This window comes from Myotis myotis, unplaced genomic scaffold (assembly GCF_014108235.1).
Source record: "Myotis myotis isolate mMyoMyo1 unplaced genomic scaffold, mMyoMyo1.p scaffold_m19_p_3, whole genome shotgun sequence".
Lineage (NCBI taxonomy): Eukaryota > Metazoa > Chordata > Mammalia > Chiroptera > Vespertilionidae > Myotis > Myotis myotis.
The window spans coordinates 26,876,414-26,903,995 of record NW_023416335.1 but is presented as its reverse complement, the minus strand read 5'-3'; the positions used below and the strand labels follow the sequence as shown (position 1 = coordinate 26,903,995).

Below are 27,582 nucleotides of genomic sequence, written 5' to 3'. Positions count from 1 at the left end.
GAACTCTGACTGAAGCAAGGCATGGGAGGTGGCTTCTCTCTGACCCGGCTCCTGAGCTGCCTTGCAGCTGGGCCCTCTATCGAGGTGTTGCTGTTGCTTTTTAGTAAACCAAGACAGGAATTCTGTCCCCGGGGGCCCATAGACGGCAGGCGGAGGAGACGTGGGCTGACTCAGAGAGGCTGACATTCATCAAGCAGCCACTGTACTCACGTACTTACTGTCACTTCCTGGGTAAATGCTCTGAGGGAGAGGTGCTCCCTGAGTCTGCCGCATCCTGCCCGACCTGCACATTGTAGGCTGTGCATCAGCGGTGACCATGACCTGCTGGTGGTGCCCTCCGGGGTACCCCCGCCCACGCCAAGAGAACCCCTCGCTCCCTTTCACCCTTGGCAGCGGGGATGGCTGCAGAAGCAGCACCTAGAGGTCTGGTGTCCTGTTACTCCCCTACTTTATCCTGCTGCCCCTGAGTGACCCGTAACCCTAGCTCTGCCCTGGTTGCAGCAGGAGGAGTCTCCCCGACACCCGCCTGCTTCCCCCGTGAGTGAGCGGTCAGCACAGAGGGTAGGAAGACTTCGCTGTGGCTGGTGCTATGCCCACCTTGCTCACTCTCCTCACGGGGGCGATGCCCCACAAAGCCCACCGCTGTCTCCAACCTGGTCAGAGTCCCGGGGAGTGGGTGGGCCTGGGGTGCGAGGTGCCGTGCTCTTCCCGCAGGAGGACATGAGGCTGGCGCTGGACGAGGGGCAGAGCATCCTGGAGAGCATCAGGGAGCCTCTGTCCAAGAGCCCTGAGCAGAGCCTGAACCAGGACCAGCTGGACAACCAGACCACCGTGCAGAGGTGAGGCCTCGGGCTGCGGGCCTTTCAGGCGCACGGCCGCTGTGACAGCGAGAGGCTGCAGGCTGAGGACAGAGGGACAGACAGGCAGGAGCAGAGGCCCCACCCGTGCTGCCTCGTCGCCTCTCAGAGCCTGGTTTCCTCATCCCAAGGGGAAGCAAGGGCACCTCAGAATCCTTCCTGCTGAAATGCCTTTCTCCCAAATCCCAAAGAAAACAGCTTTCCTGGGAGGAGATTTCTTAGCGCAGTCGCCCTTTTTCATAGGCGTGGAGGGTCCTTTAAAGGACAACAGTGGGGACAGAGCTGTCAGGCTTGGCGATCTGCTCTCAGTCGCTTTCCTGTCCTGTTTCGCACCTGAGGCTCCGCTTGCTCCCAGGTAGGGAAGCAGCCTCAGGCCTCTCAGCTCCTCTTTCAGGGAAAGGGGGTGATTGTCCTTGCCCCCGTTGGTGTCCAGCTGCGAGACAAAACACAGGGTAGAGTGTCTAGGTAATATCGTGCGCTGCTCTGCCATGTCCACACACCACGCGCCTCCTCCCAGTCTGTGCTCTTGGCCCCGAAAGCCAGGTCAGCAACGAGGCCCCATCTCCTTGTTCAGGGACAGGCTGGGGACAGGTGCAGAGCAGCTGGACAAACCCAGGCCTGGACCCTGGCCGATGCTTTCAGCTCTTAACCTGGGTTCCCTCCTCGTGGCCGAAGTGCACACACCGAGCAGGTGTTCTGTGTCGGGGACGCAGAGTGGGCCCTGGGACACGAGGGAAGCCTGTGCAGATGTCCTCAATGTCACGAACGGAGGAGGTTGGAGCACACTGCTAATTCCCCCAGACTCAGTTTCTTCATCTATACAATGGGGCCAGCCTGAGCACCTGACGGGTGGGTGTGGGATCAAATTGGTTCACACTTGTCCAGCACAGTGTCTGCAGCACGGGGGTTCTCAGATTTGGGAGTGATGACAGTAAGTGGCGGCTGCAGCTTTTCACCTACACGTGCAGCTTACTGTTTTCTTAACCCCAGAATCAAAGTGGTAAATAATGACCCCAGACCTTTACCATCTCGACCTTGTAAAAATAAACAAACTCCACTCAGCCAGCTGCCCTCCCTCTCAAGTCAGTGGGCCCTGAAGAAAGCCCTCCCTCCTAAACCTGTGCTTTAGTGCCCAGCTAAGAGGTGGCAAGGGTGTTAAGAAGGCTGCTGGGAGGCTGAGCCCTCCACCCCTGCTTCACGTTGCTGGGGGCAATTCTTCCTTCCCCCGTGGGTCACTCCAGCCAGCACAAGTGCCTTCCTCTTTCCTAGGCTCCTGGCCCAGCTGAATGAAACTGAGGCTGCCTTTGATGAGTTTTGGGCAAAGCATCAGCAAAAACTCGAACAGTGTCTGCAGCTCCGGCATTTTGAGCAGGATTTCCGAGAGGTGAGTGGCCCAGAGCCTGGAGAGAACCTGTAGGCGGGCACCTGGTGTTCTGGCTGCAGGAAGCCAGGAAGTGGCCTGGATCCCCTGGATGCCCAGAGCTGGGTACCCAGTTGACTATGGTTCTATGTGGAATAGTCTCTGTTAGCCACATGGAGCCCCAAGATCAAGTTGGAGTCAACCTTAGAGTATGTGATTGATGAGTAAATCATTATAGGCAAAGGTTGTGCAAAATATGTTCATTGGCATGTTCTTCCGCATTATTTGTTCATTAGTCAAGCAAACTTCATTCTCCCTTTATGGTCATCTGTATGTTCTTTTCTCCAACATGTGCCTACTGTGTGCCTGGCAGGGCCCTGTGCATACACCTTGGATTCAGTGTGACAGGGCTTTAATAGAAGTGATGCGCCATCATTGTGTTAGATCGTTAGAGATGGCCACCTCATTGGAAGCCTGTTAATCATTTATTTGTGCAGAATACGTGTACACTTCCCTGTGGCCTGGTCCTGAAGCAACGAAGGAATATAAAACGGTAAAGCCATCAGTGACAATGTAGACCAGGGCAGCATCTTTCCTGTCCTCAGGAAACCTCTGGTCAAGGAGGGGTCATAAATCCACAGGAAATAGGTAGCCACGTCAAGTTCAGTGACCAAGCTGTTGTGAGGCCGTGTCTACATGCAGATGAGGAGGACCGGTGACGGTTCTATGGGGACCGTCCTCCCATTGTAGTCCTCCCCAAGGAGTCATGAGCATCACTTTCCAGAAGAGGTGTGACCTAGTCCAGCAGTCTTCACTGAGCACTGTTCAGGTGGGCAGTGCTCGAACTCGGGACAGCAAGGTGAGGCAGTGTCACTGACTCAGAACAGAGAGGTCACGCCAGCCAGTGGGAACAGCACCCCTGGAGAAGATCATTCCTTCCTTGTTTCTTTGGGAACTGAGGAAGGCTCTCAGACAACCACACCTTTTATTTGAAGACTAGGGGCCCGGTGCACGAAAATTTGTACACTCGGAATGGGGCGGGGGTGTCTCTCAGCCTGGCCTGTGCCCTCTTGCAGACCAGGAGCCCTTGGGGGATGTCCAGGGAGCAGGCCTAACCCGCAGTCTGGCCTCCCTCTGCAGGAGGCGACCCACAGCACCCACCTTGGCTGGCCTGGTGCCGCCTGCTCACCAGTCCTGCCCCCTGTTTGGTAGATTTGCTTATTAGGCTTTTATTATTTAGGATAATTGTAGCTTCAAGTGCTGTTGTCAGAAATAAAATCAAAGAGATGCCATGTACCCTTCACCCAATTTTCCTAACTGGTGACATCTTCCCAAACTAAAATGCAGGATCACAGCCAGGATACTGACCCTGACACAGTCTACACACAGGTCATTCCATCCCCACAAGGATGCCCATGTTGCCCTTTCATAGACACACACCCCCCCTCCTTCTACCCCCTCCTGAACCCCTGGCAACCACTCATCTCCATGTCCCTTGTTGTCATGAAAAATGTTCTATAAATGGGATTGTACTGCACTTAACCTTTGGGACTGGCTGTTTCCACACAGCATGATTCTCTGGAGATGCATCCAGGCTGTTCTGTGTAATAACAGTTTGTTTTTTGCTGTACATTCATGTGCAGATCTTTGTGTGACCGTAAGTTGTCACATCTCTGAGATAAGTGTTCAGGAGTGCAATTGCTGGGTCATATGAGAGTTGCATGTTTAGTTTTTTGAGAAAATGCCAAATTGTTCCCAGGTGCCTGTACCATTTTACATTCCCATCAGCAGTGTCTGAGTGATCCAGTTTCTCCACATCCTCACCAGCAGTAGGGGTGGTATTATTTTTAATTGTCTGTACATATTTTGATAGCTGTGTAGTGATATCTCAGTGTGGTTCTAGTTCGCAGTTTCCTAATGGCCGATGACCTTGAACATCTTCTGGTGTGCTTATGTCATCAGTATATCCTCTCCGGTGAAATGTCTCTATTTCTACTTCCCATTTTGTGTTTACTGTTGCGTTTTGAGAGTTCTGTACATACTTTAGATACTAGTTCTTTGTCAGACATGCGGTATGAAATTATTTTCTTCCAACTCATCACTTATTTTTGTATTCTCTTAGCAGAACTTTTCACAGAGCAAAGTTTTTTATTTTGATGAATTCCAATTTATCAATTTTTCCTGTGAAGGACTGTACTTTTGGTGTCAATCCTAGATCCCAAATATATTCCCCTAAACTATTTTTCCTAAAAGATTATAATCTTACATGTAGGTCCATGACCCATTTCAAGTTACTTTTTGTATGAGGTATGAGAATTAGGTCAAGGTTCATTTTTAAATCTCTGGATGCCCAGTTGCTCCCATAACATTGTTGAAATGGTTGTCTTTTCTCCATTGGATTGTTTTTCCACTTTTGTCAAAAATTAGTTGAGCATACTTGCTTGGGTCTATTTCTGGGTCTGTATTCTGCCCCTCCGTCAGTACATAGTCTTGATTACTGTACTATTTTTTTTTAATATATTTTATTGATTTTTTACAGAGAGGAAAGGAGAGAGATAGAGAGTTAGAAACATCGATGAGAGAGAAACATCGATCAGCTGCCTCCTGCACATCTCCTACTGGGGATGTGCCCGCAACCCAGGTACATGCCCTTGACCGGAATCGAACCTGGGACCTTTCAGTCCGCAGGCCGACGCTCTATCCACTGAGCCAAACCGGTTTTGGCGATTACTGTACTATTATAATAACTCTAGAAGTTAGGTGGGTGAATCTGCCCATGTTATTCTTCTTTTCCAAAGTGTTTAGCTATTTTTGTTCCTTGGCTTTTCCATGTAAATTTAAAATAATCTTGTCTTTATCTATAAAAAATGTCCTAGGGTTTTGATAGGAATTGTGTTAAACTTCCATTTGAGGGAGAATCAACATCTTAAATATGTTGAGTCTTTCAATCAATGAACATATGCCTCACCATTTTTTTTAGATTTTCTTAGACTTTTTTTTAATCAATATTGTGTATCTTTCAGCATACCTGTGCAGTACATGTTTTGTTTGATTTATAGTTACATCGTTTATTTTTTAAAGCCATTACAAATGTATTGTATTTTTAGTTGTGGAGTCTGTGTATTCATTGCTATATAGAGAAATACAATTGATTTGTGTATGTTTATCTTGTCTTCTGAAACTTTGCCAAACACACTCATTCTAGGCGTTGTTTTGTCCTCGCTGGGATTTTTACATACGTGATCAGGTCACGTGCAAACAGGGACAGCTTGATCTCTCCCTTTCCCGTCTGTATGCCTTTTGTTTGTTTGTTTATATTTTTAACTTTTCTTGCCTTATTGCGCTGGCTAGAGCTGCCACCACTTCAAACAGCTGTGAGAATGGACATCTTTGCCTTCTTCCCAATCTTAGGGGGAAAGCATTGTTTTCACCAACATTATGGACATAATGTTGCCGGTAGAATCTTTGTAGATGCTTTTTATGAAATTGAGGAAGTTCCCCTCTAGTTCTGTTTTCCTTGGGGGAGATCTTGGTTTTCCCTCTCCTCCCCTCATTCCCGGTTTCGGTCATGTCTTCATATCCTCTCCCTTCAGCTGTGGCTGTTCTGACTTGGGCCTGGGTCTCTCGCCCCTTCTCTGTTTCAGGTCAAGGCCGCCTTAGACGTGTTGGCTCAGAAGATAGCGACCTTCACGGATGTGGGCAACAGCCTGGCACATGTGGAGCACCTCCTGAAGGACCTTGCCAGCTTCGAGGAGAAGTCCAGCGTAAGGGACTGGGACGTGGGTGGGGGACAGGCTGGTGAAGCGCTTCTCACGGTGTCACCAGAGCTGCTTAGAAAGGCACAGGAAATGGCGATGTCGGCAGGTGGAGGGAAACTGCCTGGCCACCCACCCCCAACCCCCAACCCCACATCCTACCTCCACCCCACCATCACCCCTACCCCCTCAATCCCTCAGAGGAAACAGCACCCTGCTTGCTTATAATGAACATAACCTGAGCTGTGTTTCTGGGACGGTTCTCTGCAGGCGGCCGTGGAGCGGGCTCGCGCCCTGTCCCTGGACGGGGAGCAGCTCATCGACAACAAGCACTACGCCGTGGACTCCATCCGCCCCAAGTGCCACGAGCTCCAGCACCTCTGCGACCAGCTTGCCGCCGAGGTCACGCAGAGGAGGGGTCTGCTCAACAAGTCCCTGGAGCTGCACGGCCTCCTGGAGGCGGTAGGACCCCAACCCCACACCCCTGGTGGCGAGCCTGTTCTTGGTCCCACGTGGGCAGCTCCCTCCACGTAGGATGCACCACAGTCTTGATTAGAAGCTGGCCCACGCCCTCCTGTCTGGATGCCTTTCTAGTGGTCATGTCCTGACACAGTTGTCTGTTTCCTAGAATTTACTTGCAACAACTAACGATTTCTTTAAAAGGCCCAGAAACTTACCATCCAGCTAACTCACTGCACTTTGCCTCCCCCCCCCCCCCCCCCCGCCTCTCTCTGTAAATGAGTCCTGTCCCAGGTGATTTGCTCAACGTTTTAGAGTGCTGCATTCCCTCCAGGGAGTCCTTTGGACATTGCAGCAGAGCTGGGATGGTGTAGTGCTGCAAATATTCCCAAAAACACAGTGGTCAGCAGACAGGCCCCAGCAAAGAGAGCCCAGACACAGCTGCTAACACAGCCTCTCTCTCCCTCTGCAACGCTTCCCGTGTCCAGTCCATGAAATGGTGTGATGAGGGGATTTACTTGCTGGCCTCGCAGCCTGTGGACAAATGCCAATCCCAGGATGGTGCGGAGGCAGCCCTCCAAGAAATTGAGAAGTTTTTGGAGACCGGTGCAGAAAATAAGATCCAGGAGCTCAATAAAATTTACCAGGACTACGAACCCATCCTCACCCAAGACCTGATGGTATGCCAGTTCGGGCTTTTCTCCTGCGGCTCCCCTGTCCTGAATGGTGGGGAGTTACTCTATGTTCGAAAGACTCGTTTAATGAATTATTAGAGACGGTAGGCATTTGAGAGAGATGTCGAGTTGCGGGGAGGGGTCACCTGGCTCAACTATCCTTATGCAGAAATGATTGCACGCCTCCCTCAAGAGGTTGTGATCCTTCCTCCTGTGGGATCTCCCCTGCAAGAGGCGTGTTCTTGATGAAGTAGCCATTTCCCTGGGCCCTGCTTCCTGCATGCTCCTCTCAATATTGCACTGAAATAGGACTCCTCCTCTCTTGCAGCCAGCTGTACTCAGCCCACCCCTGGGGCAACCCACAAGTCTACTGCCCTTCCGTAGGCAGCCTTCATATGCCTGGAGGGGGATGCTGGTCCCTCACTCCATCGTGGGGTTGCCACCCTCCCGGGCCACAGCCAGCAGAGCCAGTGCAGGATTGCTGGGTTGGCAATGGGCTCTGCGTCACGAGCGTTTAAACCAGAGGTCGTGCTGAGGCCGAGTCTACACATGGTTGTTCTGTTTGTAAATTGCAGACACCGACGCTTATAGAGCATCCTGCTAACTAGTCTGTCCTACCCTGTCAGGAACACGTCCAGAAGGTCTTCCAGAAGCAAGAGAGTATGGAAGAGATGTTTCACCGGAGGCAGGCGAGCCTGAAGAAGCTGGCGGCCAAGCAGACGAGGCCCGTGCAGCCCGTGGCCCCCCGGCCAGAGGCGCTCACGAAGTCGCCCTGCCCGTCCCCAGGTAGATGCCGGCATGCCTCGTTCCTTCTGGGAATGCTTTCCTTCCGTCCCATGACTTATTTATAAATAAAGTTTTATTGGCACTTGGCCCACTTCTTTGTTTACTCTCTGTGCTGCCTCCTTGCTCAGCACCGCAGAGCTGGTTGGTTGTGGTAAAGAGCATGTGGCCCTGAGAACTGGACTATCGAATGTCACAGGACTTTCCTGGGCCTATTTCCCCAGACTCTAGCCTCTCCCCAACCCCCCTGTCCTCAGTGCTGTTGCTAAAATAGTTTCCCCCGCACACGGCTCCCACCTCAGCCCCAAAGCCTCCCTGTGCTGTCGATGCCTCAGCCACATCAGCCGCCCCCGGCACCCGCAGCAGTGCCATGTCCTGAAGACTCCTTCCCATCCCTTCCTGGCCCCCAGAAAGGCTTTGCCCCAGCAGCTGGGAGCTCCTGCTGGTTCCTTCAGGGCTTTGGCAAGTGTCCTAAGTTGGCAAGAGCCCTGGAGAGCTCCAGCCCCCAGGGTGTGGGCTCCAGAGGACGCCATTCTCTGGCCCGTTTGGAGGCCTCCTGGACAGAAGTGTCCTGGCCGAGAAGTTCTTCCCCTGTCGCCTGGTCCCCTGGGAGCCCCTCTAGGGATGTGAACTAACCAGTGGGCCGACCCCTGTGTGCCCACCCCCACCTTGTCTCCCGATCCCCTTTCCTTCTCTTCCGTTTTGCTGTGCTTTCCTCACCCTTCTCTGGACTGCTTGGTTTTTTCCTCTGAAAGTAAAAAAAATAAATCCCAGACGCTGCTGGGTGGACCTTTTCCCTTTCTAGACACCCACCTTTCTCCTCTTCTTCCCAAACCAGGTGTCCGGAGAGGTTCTGAGAACAACAGTTCTGAGGGCAACGCACTCCGGAGAGGGCCCTACAGGAGGGCCAAGGTGAGGCCCCCAGCCCTGGCCCAGACCCTGCACTGCCTCCTGGCCACCGCCCCTCCCTGGCAGGCACCAGCCGGGTCCTCCCTGGCCCTCTCCCACATGCCCTCTCCTCCTCCGGCGAGATCTCAGGTTTCAGATCTGTTCCCAGATGGGAAATGAGCCTGGGCTCCGGAGCCTTAGAGTCGGGACATGAAGCTGCGTCCTCTTGTGTTTGGAATCTCGACGCTCTGCGTGCTCTTCTCTCTCCAGAGTGAAATGAGTGAGAGCCGGCAGGGCCGGAGCAGCTCCACGGGGGACGAGGAGGAAAGCCTGGCCATCTTGCGGAGGTGGGTGGGCTGCCTTTCCAGGCACCACTGAGCGGCTCTGGGGCAGACACAACAAGCACGACCCCCCCAGGTCTCAGCCGTTGGCTAGGACAGTGTGAACCCAAACGAGCCAAAGTTGGTGAAAAATGCCCCCCTCTGCCCCAAAGCCACAACGTGGGAGCCCAGCTGGCCTCATGGGGCCCCCGCACATGCATGCATCGCGGAGGGCACGCGTCCGTTTGGCATGTCTGCCTCTGAAACTAAGAGAACTGTAGGTTTTCCTTAGAAGAGCCACCCTTGCCCCTGGGCCCCCAGGCGGGACTGTGGTGATTTGAATGGATTGTGTTCTCCCTTCTTCAAGTCCAGATGAGAAGACAAGTGTGATTCAGGCACCTAGGCCCTTGGGTCCCACGTGCAAGGTCAGCCACATAACTGCCCCTTGAGCCCGCCGCCTGTCCCTCGATGGACTTGATCCCCCCCAGGAGCCTTGGCCCTCCTGGCTCCATGAGCTGGTGTCACTCTCTTTCTTCATCTCTCCCCTCCTGCTTTTCTCACACGGTTTTCAGCCCAGCTCTTTTCACTGCACACCTAGGCTGTTGCCATGGCACCGGCTGTGGCCATCCTACACACTCCACTCAGGGATTGCGTCTGTCCCCACACAGAGCTCTGACGAGGTCTGAACTCTGGACCTGATGGGAAGGCACTTCCAAAGCCCTTCCCCGATTGGCAGTCACTTTCCCCAAAGAACCCTACCCTCCGGCCTACCTGGGCCGTTCACCTTTCCACCGAAGTACCTTCACCTGCCACCTTCCTGGTCTACACGCTCTGAGATCAGTCCTCAGAATGCTGTCCCTTCCTCCCCAACATGCTGCCTGGCCCTCAGCGTCCAGCTCACTTCTCCACCAAGGACATCCCTGCCTCCTTGCCCACACAGCTGTGTGCCCCCAGGCAGGAGTGCTCCTCTCCAGCTTGTGGTGGTGAGAAGGAGGCCTGAGGCCCTGTCTACCCTTCCCCGACTTCACCCCAGTTAGGGGCACTGACTCTTTGAACTGAACCCTAAAGCCTTGTTAAGCACTGACAGTTGTTTTAGAACTGATCATGCTCAATGGCCCCAACCCAGAAGCACCTCGAATGGGATGCTTGGTTGTGGGCAGTTAGAAGGTGGTCTTTGTCCCTAAATAGACATCTTGGCAGCTGGTTTGCAAACCCCTGCCCCTCCTGGGGCTCTATAACATGATGGGCACATAGTAGTTCCACACATCATCACGGTACCCCACCATGTGCAAGAGGATAGGGATGGACACTGGACCGGCTACAGTGATGCCTTGAGTCGGTGCTCAGGCCCCCAGGCAAGGAGACAGGAGTGTGTGCACAGGAAGGGCTTTTTGGGGGGAGGGGACAGAGGGAGAGGAGGGTGACTGGAGAAGGAAGCGGGGCAGAATCTGCAGGGCTGGGAGGCTCAGAGACATGGCCTGGAAGAGAGGGAGGCTTGAGGAATCGGAGCTCGTTTTGTGCAGGTGGCCCCACAGCAGGGAGGCGGGTGGGAATCTGCTCCTAGATAATAAGTCCTGGCGCCCTGTTCACAGGCACGTGATGAACGAGCTGCTTGACACGGAGCGGGTCTACGTGGAGGAGCTGCTCTGTGTCCTGGAGGTGAGCCTGCCTCTGGGGGTGGCCGGGAGGGGGCCATGGGCCAGGCTTCCCCACCCTGTGTGGCCTCCTGTCCACCAAAAAGCAAGTGGAAGAAGGTTCGTGGCAGCTTTACTCATGGGAGTCCCTTTGTCAGTGGGACGAGGGGCAAGTAGGTTTAGGTGGGTGTGCACGGGGACCAGACTGACAGCAAGGAAAAGAGCTGCTGCTGCACAGAACCTCGCACGACCCCAGGAGCCCGATGACGAGCGGGAGAAATCAGACAAGAGTGCGTGCCACGCCTGTAGAGCAGCGGTTCTCAACCTGTGGGTCGCGACCCCTTTGGCGGTCGAACGACCCTTTCACAGGGGTCGCCTAAGACCATCCTGCATATCAGATATTTACATGACGATTCATAACAGTAGCAACATTACAGTTATGAAGTAGCAACGAAAATAATTTTATGGCTGGGTCACAACATGAGGAACTGTATTTAAAGGGCCAGAGGTTGCGAACCACTGCTGTAGAGGAATCTAGACAAGCCAGCCTCAGTGGAGACGTCCCAGTGCAGGCGAAGGCTGGGGGCTGTTGCCTGGGAAGGGCAGAGGGGCTTCTGAGGGCTAGGATGTCTACATCTTGATCTGGGCAGCGGTTACAGGGGTGTAGACATATAAATAATTCACCAAGGTGTACACATAAGATTTGTCCCCGTCACAGAAGTTATACCTGGATTTTTTAAAAAAATCTATTTTTATTGATTTCAGAGAAGAAGAGAGAGAGAGAGAGAGAGAGAGAGAGAGAGAGAGAGAGAGAGAGAGAGGAGAGAGAGAAACATCAATGATGAGAGAGAACCATCGATCTCACCCGCTACTGGGGATTGAGCCAGCAACTCAGGCATATGCCCTGACTAGGAATCAAACTGGTGACTTCTTGGTTCCTGGTCGACACTCAACTGCTGAGCCACACCTGGCTGGGCTGAACCTGGATTTTGAAAAGGCTAAAAGGGAGAAGAAGGATGAAACCTCCCATCCCTTGCCCCCAAAGTTGATGCTGTTTATAATCCATTTACGTTTTGTAGTACTTTCCAGACGGTCTCTTAGAAAGGGTCAGTGAGTAAATAAATGGGAGGTGGATTTGCTTTCTGAAACCTGAGGCGGTGTCACAGTCCCGCGAGGTGGTCACGCAGAGACGGGGCTCCGTGCTGATTGGGCTGCTGTTCAAATGGCCCGAAGTCCAGTCGGCCGTGGTTCAGGATTTCCCTGCTGACCCTCTCCCCGTCCACAGGGCTACGCTGCCGAGATGGACAATCCGCTGATGACGCATCTCATCTCAGCCGGCCTTCAAAACAAGAAGGACGTCTTATTCGGAAACATGGAAGAAATCTACCACTTTCATAACAGGTGGGACCCTTCCTCTGACCACCTGTCTGGCCTCTCACGTAGCCGCCTGCAGGGAGCTGAAAACCATAGCCCGGCTGAGCTCTGCCGGTGGAGAGTGCCCCTTCCTCCCCCCTCAGCGGGGATAAGCTCACTGAGGGGCCTCAGACCAGGCAGCAGCCGGGTGGGACGTGCCCAGGGCTAGTTCTCTGAGCTGGGGCGGGTGGTTTCACTTGAAGTGAGAAGGTGCCTCGGCACCTTGCCAGCATGACTGCAGGAGCAGCCGCCCCTCCCGCCTCTCCCTGTCCCTTGGGACCAGCAGGAGCCACCCCACCCCACCCCAAGTGTGTGCGTTGGGCACATTGGGGCAGCACCGAAGGCCACACCACTTAGCAAGGACAGTGTATTCCCAAGCCCGTCCTTGGAAAGGATGGTAACATCAGAGGTTCCCCCCTGCCTGTTACCCCTGTGAGAGCGATTTGCGGCCTCTTGGTGCTTTGGGGAAAGCGTGGCTGGTCCTGGGGCTGCTTCGCCTGGACTCCTGCTCCAGATTTGCGGGAGCTCATGGGAAAGGAAATGAGCGGGCAGTGTAAGTGCGTAGAGAGACAGGCAGGTGATGGCGATGTCTGTGTGTCCTGAGAAAGGGCCAGCTGTGAGCCAACCCCTCTCAGTGCTGCCCAGGGCCAGGAAGCCCGGCCATCACGGCACCAGGCCCCCACCTCCTATGGATCCCAGGGAACACTGGGACTTCTTTCTCACCACCTGCTTTGTCCCTCGACTGCTAGCATTTCTCACCTGCCCACTGATAAAGGAGGCAGCAAGTCACAGCTGAACCCCACCCAAGCCTTTCCTTGGGAAGTAAACTGAGTGAGTGGCCTGGACCTTCAGCATCCCAGGGGCTCTGGCCAGCGCTGGGGGCACCGGGACCCTGGCTGCAGGACTAGTGTGGTGAAGAGGCCCCAGGAGCTCCCCTTCCCGGGGATTTACCCCCACAGACAGATGTACGTCCGAAACATAGGAAAACTCGGCACGCGGCTCTGGAACAAAGCTGCAGGGACCTGACCGAGGCCCCCTTACATCTGCAGAAACCCGACTGAGCTGCTGGCTCATCAGGGCTGCGCTTCCAGAACCTCCAGATGCTCTGTCTGTCTGCTCACAGCCTCTTCGCCCCATGTCTGTGCTGATAAAATAAGCCTCCTAAATTCTGTGTGAGCAGCAACATAAAAAATCAGAGATTCATGGGCGCCATGTCTGCTTAAATCTGAAAGTTTGATATCGTCAAAATTTGGGGAGTGACAAGTGTGGGCTGTTGGTCCCTGAAGCCAGACTGTATTCTGACACACAAGGCCTCCCAAACCGTCCAGAGTTAGGAACAAGAGTTGTTTGGAAAATAATAGCTATTCAATTGTTACAGATGCCATCTTGTTCAGGCTGTTTATCATATGACCTAATGCAACCTTTCTTTGTCTAGAATATTCCTGAGGGAGCTAGAAAACTACATAGACTGCCCAGAGCTGGTTGGAAGGTGTTTTCTAGAAAGGGTATGTGTGTTTTTTTAAAATGTATACTTGCCCGTGCCTTACTTCCTAAAATTACTAGTACTTAAAATAATAACTTCAAATTCGATTGCAGTCCCCAACCGAAATCACAAAGTACCAAGGTTTCCAGCTTGGCTGAGACGATGTGCCCTTTTTGAGTAGGGCTGAAAGAATGTGGTTTTTCCTAAAGCCCACTAGCTAGTTTGAAAAAGAAAAACGATAAAACACTGGCTTTGAGATTTGCCCAAATTGCCAGGCATCTCCGTTCTGATTGTGTTAGATGGAGCTGAGCCCTCTCATGCTGGCATTTGCTCTGTTTGCTCTTGTCCTGGTCCTGGTTAAGACTCCCCCACTGACCAGCGGACATTGGACAAGTCCTCCACGTTTTCTGAGCCTTGTTTTTCTTCTCTTTGAAAGAGTTGATGTCTGCCTCCTTCCAGGGCGGGAAGATCAGCTAAAGTGTGTGTGTGTGTGTGTGTGTGTGTGTGTGTGTGTGTGTGGAGGGAAAGGGGTTGAGCAGAAGCCTTGGGAGCAGGGAAGGCTGCCGGGTATGGGGCTTGCTGTCTTCTCCACACGGTCCCACGTGATCCTCTCCTGTTGACCTCCAAACACTGCTGGCTTAGCAATAGGGAAGTGCATCTGACCAACAGCCGTGAAACTAAGCCATTTCCACCAAATGAGCCGGAGGCTGAGACGGGCACAACGAATTGATGTGAAGAGGCACTTGGAAGGGAAAGGAGGGGCAATGTTGACTCAGCCTGGCTGTAATGCTTCTCGGTGCTATCTGAGAAGTGGGGTGGGGCCATCATGCTGTAGGTCAGTGGTTCTCAAAGTGGGTCACCTGGCCGCAGCATTGGAGTCTCCTGGGACCTTGTTATAAATGCGGGTTCTCAGTCCCACCCCGGAACCTCGGTGGGGGCAGCGGTCTGTTTTCATAAGCCTCCCAGCCATACTGATGTGCATGCAAGTTTGAGCCCCACTGTGTAGGCTAAGCCCCTTAGAAAGTCTGTGTTAGTCCTGTCTTTATTCTTAGACTGTTACTCCTATGGCAAAGCCAGCTATCTTGAGGGAACCTGTATAAAAGGGGTATCGGGATTAAGACAGCCCTGAGACGTGAACTCCAGTGGGGGTGTTACCTGACTGTCCCTCAATGAGGGGCGTGGCGTCTGAGATGGAGGGGCGAACCGGGATCCAGGAAGAGGCCAGACTGGCCCCTCTGAGCTGTACTGTGACACTGTCTGTCCCGGGCCCAGATGGAGGAGTTCCAGATCTACGAGAAGTACTGTCAGAACAAGCCCCGCTCCGAGAGCCTGTGGAGGCAGTGCTCCGACTGTCCGTTCTTCCAGGTACGTTTCAGGACGCTCTCCTTTGCTAGTTGACTCTCAAGCAAAGACTCCTGAACGCTGTCTAAACCCAAGGTGTGGTGGTTGTAGGAATGCCAGAAGAAACTGGACCACAAGCTGAGCCTGGACTCCTACCTGCTGAAGCCAGTCCAGAGGATCACCAAATACCAGCTGCTCCTCAAGGTGAGACAGCGAGCTCCATGCCTGGCTGGGCACCCCCTGCATGGCCACCTCACTGCTACTTTCCCCTCCCAGCCACGCACCAGGCGGCTGCGGCTGCCTTACCATCTCTGAACATGGTGGTCTCTGAGCCACCTTCCTCCCATCTCTGCAGGGGCCTGGCTCTTCACAGACCTTGTGGAGGGCCTACTGTGCGCTGGCCATTGTTAGGGCGAGGGCAGGGACAGCATGTGAACAGATGGGCAAACCCCACCACATGGAGTCTCCATGCTGACACTGGGCTGTGCCAGTCGGTTATCTCTGTGGGCCCAGAGGCAGCACCGCAGGCCGGAGGGAACCAGTGAATGAGCGCGAAGCGCATGCGCCTAACCATCAGATGTTTGTTCGGGTGTCAAATTTGAAAGGAAGGAGTAACCAGTTTAGAAGTGGGACACATGAGACGGGGATCTCAGTCTGAGTTTGCTGGGGCAAAGCCGCACGAGGGTGCTGGCCCTGGGGAGTTGCAAGGGGCCTGCACTCGCCAAGTGGCTCAGGGGACATCCCCAATTTGCAGCATCCATCCAGGCTGAGGTGGGCTGGGGTACGGGGGCTTCATGGAGGTGGAAGGACAGAGCACTGGAGTTTCAGCAGCTTTCAAGGGAGTGGTAGGGGTCAGTGTCCAGATGGGTGTGTGAACATGACTCCTCCCTGCCCCCACCCGCCAGGAAATGTTGAAATACAGCAAGAGCTGCGAGGGCGCTGAGGACCTGCAGGAGGCGCTGAGCTCCATCCTGGGCATCCTCAAGGCAGTGAATGACTCCATGCACCTCATCGCCATCACAGGCTATGATGTAAGGACCGCTGAGGGTGCCCCTGCCTTCGCCCCCTCCTGCTGGAGGTGCTCGTGAGCCTGCTTGGTGGGGGGATCCACCAGGCAGCGGCTGAGGCCAGCCCGCAGCTAGTGCAGAGCTGTGCCCTTGAGCTTTGATGATCGTGGGTATCACCTGCAAGCGGTCAAAACCCGGCTTGACTCAGGGGGCCTGGGGAGGGTCTGAATGGGGGCTCAACAACGTGTCAAGAAAATCAGGACGTGTTCACCCCTCAGAGATGCATCTCTGAAAACCTCTTCATTCCTGGTCTTTTCCTGAGGTCAGCATCACTCGGAACGGGTACGAATCTGTTTTCTGGGCTGATAATGTGCACTGAGTCAGGGTTAAAGTCACATTCCTACTTTCTCCTCTGTATGCCCATGTCAGACCAACCTACTGATTTGTTTACCTTCCTGTAAGTCTCTTCGGCACTCATTCTTGGTTTCTTTTCATTAATAGACTATTTTTAGAGCAGTTTTAAGTTTACCGCAAAATTGAGAGGAAGGTACAGAGATTTCCCATGGGCCCCCTGTCCCCTACACACAGCCTCCCTCGTTATCAAGGTCCCCACCAGAGCGGGACATTTGTAATGAACCAAGGTGGACACATCCCTGATACCCAGAGCCCATGGTGTACATCAGGGTTCACCCTTGGTGTTGCTCACTGTGGGTTTGCGCACATGTACAATGACACGTGTCCACCGTGGGCGTTACCTTACAGACCAGTCGCACTGCCGTGCACATCCCCTGTGCTCTGCCTATTCACCCCTCCCTGCCCCTCCTCCCCTAGACGCTCATCTGTTTACTGTCTCCATAGTTCTGCCTTTTTCTGAATGTGACACAGTTGGAATGCAGCCTCCCCAGACGGGCTTCTTGCACTCAGCAGCAGGCATTTAAAGCCCCCTCCCCACTCCCCCCATGTTCGTCCTGGGGTGTAAATGCTCCTCGCATTGCTCCGCGTTCCAGGGGAACCTAAGCGACCTGGGGAAGCTGCTGATGCAGGGCTCCTTCAGCGTCTGGACGGACCACAAGAAGGGCCACGCCAAGGTGAAGGACCTGGCCAGGTTCAAGCCCATGCAGCGACACCTGTTCCTGCACGAGAAGGCCGTGCTCTTCTGCAAGAAGCGGGAGGAGAACGGGGAAGGGTACGAGAAGGCCCCGTCCTACAGCTACAAGCAGTCCTTAAACGTGAGTAAGGCCTGTTTCCAGCGGCCGCAGCCTTCCTGGCACTGGCCCTCGAGAGAAGGATCAGGGGCCCGTTCCAGGTCGTAACTGAGCCTCGGTCATGACGTCCACCTTCTGGCACATGTCTCTTATCTCTGGATGTGGGCGTGCGGGATCTCTGGCATCCGTAGCCCCCTCTCAAAACTAACAGCTGTCTCCCTGTTTTGTGCTCTCAGATGACAGCTGTTGGCATCACAGAGAACGTGAAAGGGGATGTGAAGAAGTTTGAGATCTGGTATAACGCCAGGGAGGAAGTTTACATCATACAGGTAGGACCCCGTCTTTCTCTCTCTGGCCCGGCATTCGGGACTCCTCCAGTCTCAGTAGGATTGCCAATGAAAGGCTTCCAGGGAGAGCTGGTGTCTAGACTCTTCCGTGATGTTTTAGTTCCTAGAGGCCAGGAGCACCACTATTCATCTGGGGGCGCTGCCTGGGCCGTCTTTACCCTGAGCTGAGCCCAGGCACAGTACAGGGGCACCCTGCAGCTTAGGGTGTCAGAGGTGTCCTTCCAGAAAAAGGAGCCGAGGCTGCCGTAGCCCCGGCGCATGTGTGCCTGGATGTGCAGGGAGCACAGCCAGCCTTGCCACACTTACTCGCAGGACCGGGGATGGGAAGTGTGTTCCGAGTCCTTACCTGTCCTCACCTTGCTGGGGAGGGCAGGAGGTGGGCGAGGCTGTGCATGCATTGGTGAGCCCACACCAGAACCCGGGTGACCCATGAAGGGGTCAGCCAGCACGGGATGTGCCCTCCTACTTGCCTTCCAAATTCTGACCCCACACACCCGGCACTTGATTGCTTGGGCCCAGGGCCACATGGCAACCCTGTACCACACTGGGCTTAGTTGTCTACAACGCAAGCACCCACACCAGTGCAGCCAGACCCAAAGGCCCCCCAGAGAGCTAAGGCGAGGGTGTGGGTCACCGCTCTGGCTTTCCACAGCTGCCCACCTGGCACTGCCCCCAGGCCGCCCACTGTGCTGAGGCAGGATAGAGCCCTGCCACGGTTCATGCTCCTCGTAGCCTCCCTCCCCCTGGAAGTTCAGAATATACTTGTGAGATTTCAGACTCCGGCTTCCCTTGTCACCTGGAACGGAGTCAGAGCCATTTCCCAGACTCTTTCGGCTGCAGGGTTTCCTCACTGAGTCAGCCTTCAGAGGTTGTGCAAACGTATCGGCTGGCTTTCCGTCCCCCGGCTGGTATGGCCGTGCCCTGGGCCTTGTTGGATCATGCCCTGGACTGGGGTGAAGTCCCGAAGCAAGGGGCCGTGCCACCGTTCCCTCCCTTCTCCTTCCTCACATACGATGCTCTCGTTATCTAAGAGCGTTCTCAGAGGTTTCGAGAGTAAAAGACCCAAGTGTGTGTGTTTGAGGAGCGGCAGTCCTTACCTCCTGGCATTTCTTTGGGGGACACAGGCACCGACTCCTGAGATTAAAGCAGCGTGGGTGAATGAGATCCGCAAGGTGCTGACCAGCCAGCTGCAGGCTTGTCGAGGTAAGAATGTCTCCCGCCATTCCTTTCTCCCAGCTTTACAGAGGTTCCAAGCAATCTCAGTACCTGAGATCTCATAGTGTTTAGAAGTAAAGGTGCCGGGGTCAAGTTCCCCAGCCACGTGTGGGCGGTTTGTTTGTTCTCTCCCTGCAGAGGCCAGCCAGCACAGGGTGCTGGAGCAGTCCCAGAGCCTGCCTCTGCCAGCATCGTCCAACACGAGGTGAGGGGCACGTGCACGTGAGACACCGTCGCATGGGAGGAGTCACAAGTGGGCATGTGCACAGGCCACAGACCTGCCTTGGCCCTTGTCACCTGACCCTCTTGGTTATGGGGTTCCTTTGCATTTGCCCAGTGCCCCCCTGGAGTCACAGGCTGGTGGGCTAGTCCCAGGGGGTCACCTGCAAAGCTGTGTGTCTCTGGCCCCGCTCCCAGTCAAGGCCGGGCCCTGACAGCCCTCTCATCACTTTCTGTCCGTGGTTATGTCGCAGGGCGGTCAGCTATTCCATGACATGGATATTCCAGGTCACAGTTAATCGCCAGCATTTTCCAGACAGTGGCCCCTCAGGGACCCATCCAGGGCTGGAGGCTCAGAGCCACCACTCGCCGACGTGGGCACATTTCGGACACCAGCCTTCACGCCGGCTTTGTCCCACCCTTTCTGCAAGCCCTTATGTTTCCTTTGACATTTTATTCATTCTCTTATTTTTTAACATAGTGTTCCTGTTTCTTATATAAGCCACCTCTAAGCATGTGTGGGACAGGAGATGGTCTAAGTGAATAATCCACAGAACAATGGTTTTAAAAGAAAAAGACACCCCCCCCCCCAAAAAAAAGACAAAACCGCCTTCTGCTCAATGGCTAGGAAGGTGGTTTTGTCCCCTTTGCGTTCCGTTTGGGCTTAATCTTGAAACGCATGGTCCCTCTGCAGTGGTAGGACACGTGCTTTAAAGTCTGGATAGGAATTCAGGGATGTCTGGACACCTCCAGTCCCCAGAGAGAGTTTTGAAAAACTAACCAGGCAACTGACTATTTCTTTTCCAATGTCTCTGACGCCCTTAGTCCTTCGAAAGGGAATGCAAGAAACGTCAAAAAGTTGGAAGAAAGAAAAACTGACCCCCTAAGCCTGGAAGGATATGTGAGCTCAACGACATTGCCAAAGCCCCCCGAAAAGGGCAAAGGTGGGTGTCTGCGGCGCCCCAGCCTGGGCGTACCGGGAGCTGCAACACAGGTGTCCACTAGTGGGTGTGTCAGGGAGGCACGGCCACCTGCGGGCCCGAGAAGCATTTGTAAGGAGCTCAGGGGTCCCCGCCCACCCCGCACAGAGCACTGGAACCTCCCAGAGGAACCCCTCTTCCTCACGGTCAGTGCACGCCTCAGTCCGGCAAACCCAGCTCCAGAGGTGAGCCCCGGCCTGGCCCGACACGTGCCCTCCCCAGGGCCCTCTGGGCGGTGGACACGCTCTGCACTCTCCCTCTCTCTTCCTTTGTAGATGACACAGTCACTAGCTCTACCTCAGAAAGCTCTGCGCTTTCCAAGAAGCGCTTTACTCTGCAGGGCTTTGCTAACCTCAAAGGTCAGAAAGGTAAAAGGCACCCTCTGAAAACCGCTTCCTGGCATGTCCCTTGCCAAGGTGGCATACCTCTCATCCATCTGTGTGGTGACCATTCGTGAGGACGCTCTCGGGAAGGACATCTGCCTGCCTCATCCCAAGCCCAGCCACTCGGAGCATTTTCCCGCCGCGTCCCTTTTCCGCGGATACTGGTGTGTCCGGCCCATGCAGCCCAGTGCCCTCTGGGGGGCCTTTTCTTTGAAAAGGTGGACGTGAACTTTTCCAAGGAGGGCTTGCTCACCGACGACCTGTCATTTGCTTTTCTGGCCCAATCCCTCCCACGGCACCCTTCCCCTTTCTTGCATCTTCCTGTCGGTCCCTGTGGCATTCACCTTTCTGGCTGCAGTGACTGTCTATGCCAGAATGCCCAAGTGCTGCCGTCGGCTGCCTTCAGGGGGCCTTGGCTAGCGCCCGGGCCAGGTCGAGGGTCCCTTGAAGGAGACGTCTAAAAGCTCGACCACCTCTGAGGGCTCCTTGATGGTGAACTCTATGGGAGGGGGATACACCAAGATGGCTCATGAGGCAAGCCCCAAAGTTCCAGTGGGCCCTTACAGGACTCCCCAGTGGACCCTAAAAGCCAGTGTGTCTCAGTTTCTTTTCATTGGTCCAGACGCTGGTCTAAAAAATTAGAGGGTTTTTCCCCCCCAATTTATAAACTACTTTTAAGGGAGCACCAATGGCCAGTGCTCCCCTCCTCTTCCTCACCAAAACTTAAAACAAAACAAAACAAAACAAAACAAAAAGACAAATCCTGGCATTTTGCCAGAATAGAAAGTATAATCATAGCCCAGAAAATGTACCTAGAACTCAGAACATAAACCTAGACATGGCCCCCTAAAAGGATGATAGCAATGGCTATAGTCAACTGCTCACCATCTCATCTCTCATTTTCCCTCGGGCTCTCCCTGCAACCGTGGGATCCCTCAGCCGGCGTGGTTTTGTACCCAGGAAGCTACTTTTTGAATCAGTGAAAATTAGGCCATTCGCTGTTCGTGTCTCATCCCAGCATGGATTCAGTGTCTCTCATGACCTCCTTGGTGCTCTGCATGCAATTCCTCACTCTCTCTCTTCTCTCTGTTATATTTTTGCCTCTTCCTCCTTCTGCAGCTTCTCCTACCAGTCCTGACAAAAAAGCTAAGCGACATGAAGTTAAGAGCGATCCAACGCCTTTTGGGTTACGAGGTAGAGTGGCTCAACCTTCTGGACATAGCCTGCCATCCATTTTCCCGCCCGGTTAGGGACGCTGTCTGTCTTGCCATTGCACGTCATCTGGAATGCAAAACGAGATAGGTCTCTACGAGCCAGAAGCAAACTGTTTTGTTCAAAAGCATGATGCTCTGGCCAGTGATGCTGTGATGATGTCATGCTTCTGGGTTGAACTCCTCACACTAGGCCTGCCCAGAACCGGCAGACTACTGACACCTGGCTGGCGTTTGGGTTGGGTTGGGCTTCATTACTCTGTGGCTTTATAGGCTGCAAGGCACCCCTGTCCACAGGCCCCTGCAGCACCAGCCAACCGCTACTTTACCAGTTTATCCCAATGCTTCGTGGTGGAAACACAGAACACAGAAGCTATGGGATCCCATTAGACCTCTCATTTCATTGGGAGGTGGCCAATCATACAGACAGAGGGGGTCAAGCTCTGTGGTGGAAATTGGGCCTTCTCCCTTTTCACCCCTCATATTCCAAGGGTAAAGCCCCCCACCCCTGCCACCCAGGGAAACCCAGAGTCCCCTGGCCCAGGTTGAGGGTTTCAGGTTTTCAAAGAGGATTTCACTTTGTGAATCTACCTGAGTTTTGCAAACAATTGTAAAGGTTCCCGAGGGGAGTAGGCGGAGCTAGAATACCCACACTTACTGCCAGAGACCACCCGGAGGCCACCCAAGGTTCACACTAGCCTCCAACCATACTCTGCACCCTGAGGACCCAGGCTGCAGCCCTCCTACTGCCCCCGGACATGACAGCCCAGGGGCCAGGCTCCTCTCCCACTGCCTTGGGGGGGGGGGTGCACCCAGCTTGCCCCAGGAGCTCAGAGAAGAGTCCTTTCCCATTGACAGTCTCCTGGAAGGGGCTGTTTTCCTCCCTTACACATTTTCTACTTAAGACCTGGAGACACCGGAGGCTTCCCCGCTGTGGTCTCAGGTTGTGTAGACAGTTGGCGTGAGCGTGGGGCAGGAGTGAGTGCGGGCTTGAGCACAGCCCAGTGCAGCTCAAGTGCTGCTTTTACTGCTTTTTAGCCAGATGTTGTCACCTCTGCAAGCTCGTCTCCTCATCTGTAAAATGAATGCGAGGCCACCGTGCAGGGTCACAGTAGAGGTGTGGGAGTCCTGAGCACGGCACCTGGGGCTCAGCAGCCAGTGCTCCCTCCTCTTCCTCACCATTGACCACTTCAGTCCACAGCAGGTGACAATGAACTCAGGCGCTCCCTGCTGGCCCTCTTGCAAATGCTTAAGCGCTCACTTCCTGAACCGCTTCCCCAGCCATTGTTTCCCTCACTGTCAACACCTAGGACTGTTTGACAGGAAATAGGCGTGACTGTACTCATGGTCACCGTGGTCCAAATGTCCACCTGCAAAACCCCCACCATCCTGTGTAGATCAGAGAGGGATGCCATCCCGATTTGTGGTCATTACACTGACAACTGATAACATTTTCTTGTGTCACACTTGGGGCCTCGGGCATAAGTGGGGTCTCGGGCATAAGTGGGGTCTCATACTTTCTGGCAGCTCCCTTGTCACACTGTTTGAAGGCAGGGACGTTACTGAGCCTGTTCAAGAGGTTCCCCCAGAGGCTCCCGGGCAGAAAGGGGAGTGACCACAGGCCCGGATGCTGCTCTGTGCCTAGAAAACCTTGTATCTGCAGGCGCCAGGGGGCTGAGTTGTTCATAAGACAAACACAACCAGGCTGCTTTCTAAAGCGAAGGTTGACCTGAGGTCGGCTGGCCAGGCGGCACTGCCTCCTCTGCCCATAGGACAGTCTTCATCTCCCTGTCCTCACTGTCCTCAGACTTCTGCTCCTGTTTTGCCAGAAACCCCACCATATCTTTCGGGGTGGGCAGGAGGGGGAGAAGATGTTTGCAGCCAGGCCACCCGGCACTGTGACCGTCTCAGTGTGCCCTGCCCAGTGCTCTCCTTAGCTTCCCACACTGTGTGACAACTCCAGACATGCCCCTAGCAGCAGGTCACGTGGTTTGTAGCCGGAAACTCATCACCCCCAATTCCTGCACAGACACAAGCCTGGCAGTGACATGAGCAGGGCCGTGCTCAGCACACCTCCCTTCGCCCCAGCACCCGGCCTCAGGTGGGCAGAGCTCAGACGCTCTCCTGGCCTGCTGTGGAGGGGCCTTCGGAGGAGCTCAGGGCTGCTGGCATCTGCTGGTTTCTTTGGCTCTGAGGACACCACAGATACATGCTCTCTTCCTGGGATTCACTGTTCTGTGGCCAATGGGGAACTCTGGGTCCCAGATCCCTTTGCTAGGAAAGCAGAGACGGTTTTCTATTGCCTCTTTAACACAAGGTTTTCATTGCCAAGCTTAAACGTTCTCAGCCTTGGGAACCGGTCCATTAGACAGCTTGCCTCTTCGCAGCCCTGACTTCATAAAGGGGAGCGTGCATTTTGCACTTGTCTGGCTGTGGTTTGGTCACACCCAGCACCCTCTCTTTCTTAGGGAAAAGCCACCATACAGGTAACTTGGACTGGGTGTGCTTAAGCCCAGATCTGACTAGCAGTCTGCTTATTTCCTGGGTCCGTTTGCTTCCTGTCGAAATGCTATTTAATACCATGCAATGGCTGTGATCAAACACCAGGGGGTGTGGCTTCCGCTTGGTGCTTCACTGCTGGCACTTACCCCATTTATTCAGAATCGAGAATTTATCACCTCCCGTCTCCCCACAACTTACTTGCACTCTCCCACCACATGGGACATACAGTTGCTTCTCTTTGGGGATCCATGGCAGTAGAGGTGCTAAAGAAGGAACGAACATATATCATTTATAAAACTCCTCGTCTTCTGGCCCGTGGAGGTGGTGGAGCTCGTGCGGGCTGGCTCTGCAGCCTGAAGGCCTGGGTTGGGATCCTGGCTTTGCCTCCATGGCCTGCAGAGCTCAGACACCTGTTAGCGTCAATCCCATGAGGATCACAACCCTCTTCCCTCACACGTCGGGGGCTAGGAGTGTGTCTGAAACAGGGCGCTGTCAGGAACCTCCGCCCTTTGTGTGGGGAGCTCTCCTGGCCCACCTGGGTATTGAGTGGTACAGAGGTTCGTTGGAAACACCTTCCCTTCCATGTGTTTGCTCCAGCCCAGATGGGTGGCAGCCGGCTAGCTAGTGGTCTTCCAGGGTCCCTGTGCTCCCCTGGGACTGGGCCCAGCAGGCAGGAGGCCAAGTGGGGAGTGCTCCGCCTCCTCTGGGAAGCCACAGGGCCTGCTGGGTAAGAGCTCATTCTCTCCCCTGATTGGCCTGGCGTGAAGCAGGTGCTCTGGACCCCGCCTCCCGGCACCATTTGCACAGTTGAGCAAGCAAGCATGGCAAGCATTTGGGAAGTCGGCAGCCTGCCCTGCAGCCTGGGAAGGGGGCACGCTCCACATGGGTGGCGCATTTCGGAGATTGCAGGGATTTCTGTAGATCAGATTCAGACAGGCTTGTCATTGCGGGCGATCCTCACTGCAGCCTGTTCCTCTCTTAGGTTGGAGCAAAACATCTCACCCTTTGGAGGCCCCTGAGGACAATGACGGCTGGTCGAGTGCTGAGGAGCCGATTAATTCCTCAGATGCGGAGGAAGAAGGCGGAGTGGGCCCCAGGAAGCTGGTAATCTCCCCCCTCCTCACTCCCCAGGGTGGTCAGCCTGGTGCTGCTGGTCCCTGGGCGCCCCAGAAGCGTGGTGGTCGGCAGCTCCCATGGCCACTGGGAGGGATGTTTAGTGCCAGGGCTCCCTGTTGCTGGATAGCCTGTGGCTAGGGTTCAGCACCTGGAGCAGAAGCAGAGGGTTTTGCGTGCCTCCCTCCGCAGGTTCCCGGGAAGTACACCGTGGTGGTGGACGACGAGAAGGGAAGTCCCAACACGCTGGCCGTGAGGAGCGGAGACGTGGTGGAGGTGGTCCAGGAGGGCGAGGAGGGCCTTTGGTAAGATGCCCACAGTGCGCCCCCCCGACCCCCCCCACCCCCCATGCCACGCGCGGCACGCAGGCTGGAGCCACTGACCGGCCCACGCCCCTCGCAGGTATGTCAGGAACCTGACCTCCAGCAAGGAGGGCTGGGTGCCGGCCAGCAGCCTGTCCGTGCTCCTCGGCAAGTCCAGCTCGGCGCAGTGCTTGAGCAGCCCAGGTAAGACCCCCCGTTCCACGCTGGCTGTGCCCTGAGCCCACCGGGTGTCACCACCTGGAGCCTGTGACCAAGGAAGAGGGGCCGGAGTGTGCAAGGACGGAGCCGAAGCCCTTCTCGCCTGGTTTTCCCGCAGAGTCCAGCGCAGGGTCCGCTCTGCTGAGCAACTCCTCCAGCTGCAGCGAGAGCTGCGGCGCCCCCCTCTCTGACCTGCAGGGGTAGCACCCGCCGGGCCCCCCGTGCAGGAGGCCAGCCTGCGGACCCCTAAGTTTTCCTTTGCTTGGGCTTGGGCTTGCCTAGTTTGGTGAGGGGACGGTGCTCTAAGACGCCCTGGACAAGGAGGACCCCGACAAGACCCGATCGAGGAGCTGCCGCTGCCCACAGAACCTCGTGGTGCAGGACGTGGGGACATGCAGAGCAAAGGCTCAGGAAGAGTCTGCCCTCCAGCCTCCACGCCAGGATCCCCTCCCAGGGCACAGGCCCCGGCTCCCAGGGGAGGACCAGAACACCAAGCTTCCTGGGAAAATCGGAAAGTCTGGGGGTGCTGCAGGCCAACAGACCACCTGTGAAGAAGGGCTCCGAGGCGGGGCCACCCCTTCCGCCTCCGCCAGGCAGCCAGGGAGGAGCCGGTCCCCACCGCTCTGCTTCCTTTCTGACATTTCTGGTCCGGTGCTTTCCCAGGGATGTGCATACGATGGGGCTGCTTCCAAAAGCCGTCACTGATTCACTGACCCAACAGCTTGAAGAGAGAGGGGGTGGGGGGGGACTCTTTTGTCTTTTACACATTTTTTTTAAAGCAGGGACGAATCCCACGGCCATTTTTCATGGTACTTCGGCCTCTGATCTTTACCAAGAATCACTGTGTTTACATGAAATGACAATTTGATACCGCATTTGATATAAAACTATTTTTTTGTTACTGGGGTTTACATGGCAGCACGTTGTACATGCGCAGAATGGTTTGGGGGACTCTCTCGTGGAAATTGACGGCAGTCCCGAAGCCCACCTGGTAGCAGGTGGACGAAAATATGTCCCTTGATAAAATCAGGCAGCATTTCTACACATGAAAGCAGTTAGAAACCAAGGAAATGTCTTCACCTGTGTAGTTAATTTTCGAAAGGACATTTAAACTATAATTTAAAATACTAACCTTCTTTTCTATAAAAAAAAAAAAAAGTGGGGACTCTTGATTTTTTTTGTAACAAGCTTCACTGAATTAGGATTTTCAAATTGTTTTTAAAGAATACATAAAGATGCATTTTCTGCAGGGTATCATCTGAACCAATGATGTCATATGTAGCTTAGTGCAAACCTGAGCTCAACTCGCCTCTGCCTCTTCCAACCTCCTCCACCTGCACACGGAGTAAAATCGCCCTGCGTGTTCTGTATAAAATCACCCGGAGTATAGAAATTTAAAGGTGCAGAGTTTATTTTATTCCAATCAAAGCAGAACTGGAAAGAAAACTCTTCTGTTTTACCTTTTTTGTGTGTTTCAGAAACACATTCTGTTCTTTGGAAACACTCTCTGTATTGGCTGGGGCAGATATTTTTATATGTGTGTATATATGTTGATGCGTGTACATATGTATCCAATGTAAGGGATGTATTTATAGCCTCCATGCTGCTGGAAATTGTCACTTTACAGCCCTCTCTGAGCCCGGGCCCTGCCGTAGCGAGGCCGACAGGCTTCCCCCCACCACCATGGGCAAGGCCTCATCGCCAGCCAGGCCTTGGAGTGTGGTAATAAACCAGTAAATGTGCAAGACCTGGCAGCTTTTCTTCTGGTGTATAAATTATTTGGAAAAAAAAATGATGTGTCTCATAATTTAATTAATATATTGATTGTTCAGACACCGTTCCTGCCATCTCAGCCCGGGATTGCCCACCATCTTTTGTGATCGCTTCCTCATAAAGGCACTTTAAAACCTCA

At 54.2% G+C, this 27,582-nt stretch overlaps 1 protein-coding gene across 13 annotated transcripts in view; it reads left to right on the top strand.

Moving 5' to 3' along the window:
- MCF2L (MCF.2 cell line derived transforming sequence like) overlaps positions 1-27,582 on the top strand; it is a 175,405-nt gene extending 147,823 nt beyond the window's left edge. For 5 of the 13 annotated variants that reach the window (XM_036298205.1, XM_036298207.1, XM_036298206.1 and 2 more), the window contains 25 exons: positions 715-839; positions 2,127-2,241; positions 5,862-5,981; positions 6,243-6,434; positions 6,920-7,111; positions 7,732-7,891; positions 8,727-8,800; positions 9,047-9,123; positions 10,689-10,755; positions 12,016-12,131; positions 13,579-13,648; positions 14,899-14,991; positions 15,079-15,171; positions 15,873-15,998; positions 16,982-17,203; positions 17,416-17,508; positions 18,651-18,729; positions 18,880-18,946; positions 19,786-19,904; positions 20,216-20,308; positions 21,443-21,517; positions 25,019-25,140; positions 25,342-25,454; positions 25,552-25,655; positions 25,789-27,582. In XM_036298205.1, coding sequence (XP_036154098.1) covers positions 715-839; positions 2,127-2,241; positions 5,862-5,981; positions 6,243-6,434; positions 6,920-7,111; positions 7,732-7,891; positions 8,727-8,800; positions 9,047-9,123; positions 10,689-10,755; positions 12,016-12,131; positions 13,579-13,648; positions 14,899-14,991; positions 15,079-15,171; positions 15,873-15,998; positions 16,982-17,203; positions 17,416-17,508; positions 18,651-18,729; positions 18,880-18,946; positions 19,786-19,904; positions 20,216-20,308; positions 21,443-21,517; positions 25,019-25,140; positions 25,342-25,454; positions 25,552-25,655; positions 25,789-25,874 — 2,793 coding nt within the window. In that variant the 3' untranslated portion in view covers positions 25,875-27,582. Of the gene's footprint in view, positions 1-714; positions 840-2,126; positions 2,242-5,861; positions 5,982-6,242; positions 6,435-6,919; positions 7,112-7,731; positions 7,892-8,726; positions 8,801-9,046; positions 9,124-10,688; positions 10,756-12,015; positions 12,132-13,578; positions 13,649-14,898; positions 14,992-15,078; positions 15,172-15,872; positions 15,999-16,981; positions 17,204-17,415; positions 17,509-18,650; positions 18,730-18,879; positions 18,947-19,785; positions 19,905-20,215; positions 20,309-21,442; positions 21,520-25,018; positions 25,141-25,341; positions 25,455-25,551; positions 25,656-25,788 lie in introns of those variants that run through there. The other 8 variants (XM_036298210.1, XM_036298211.1, XM_036298214.1 and 5 more) reach the window with 5 other exon arrangements.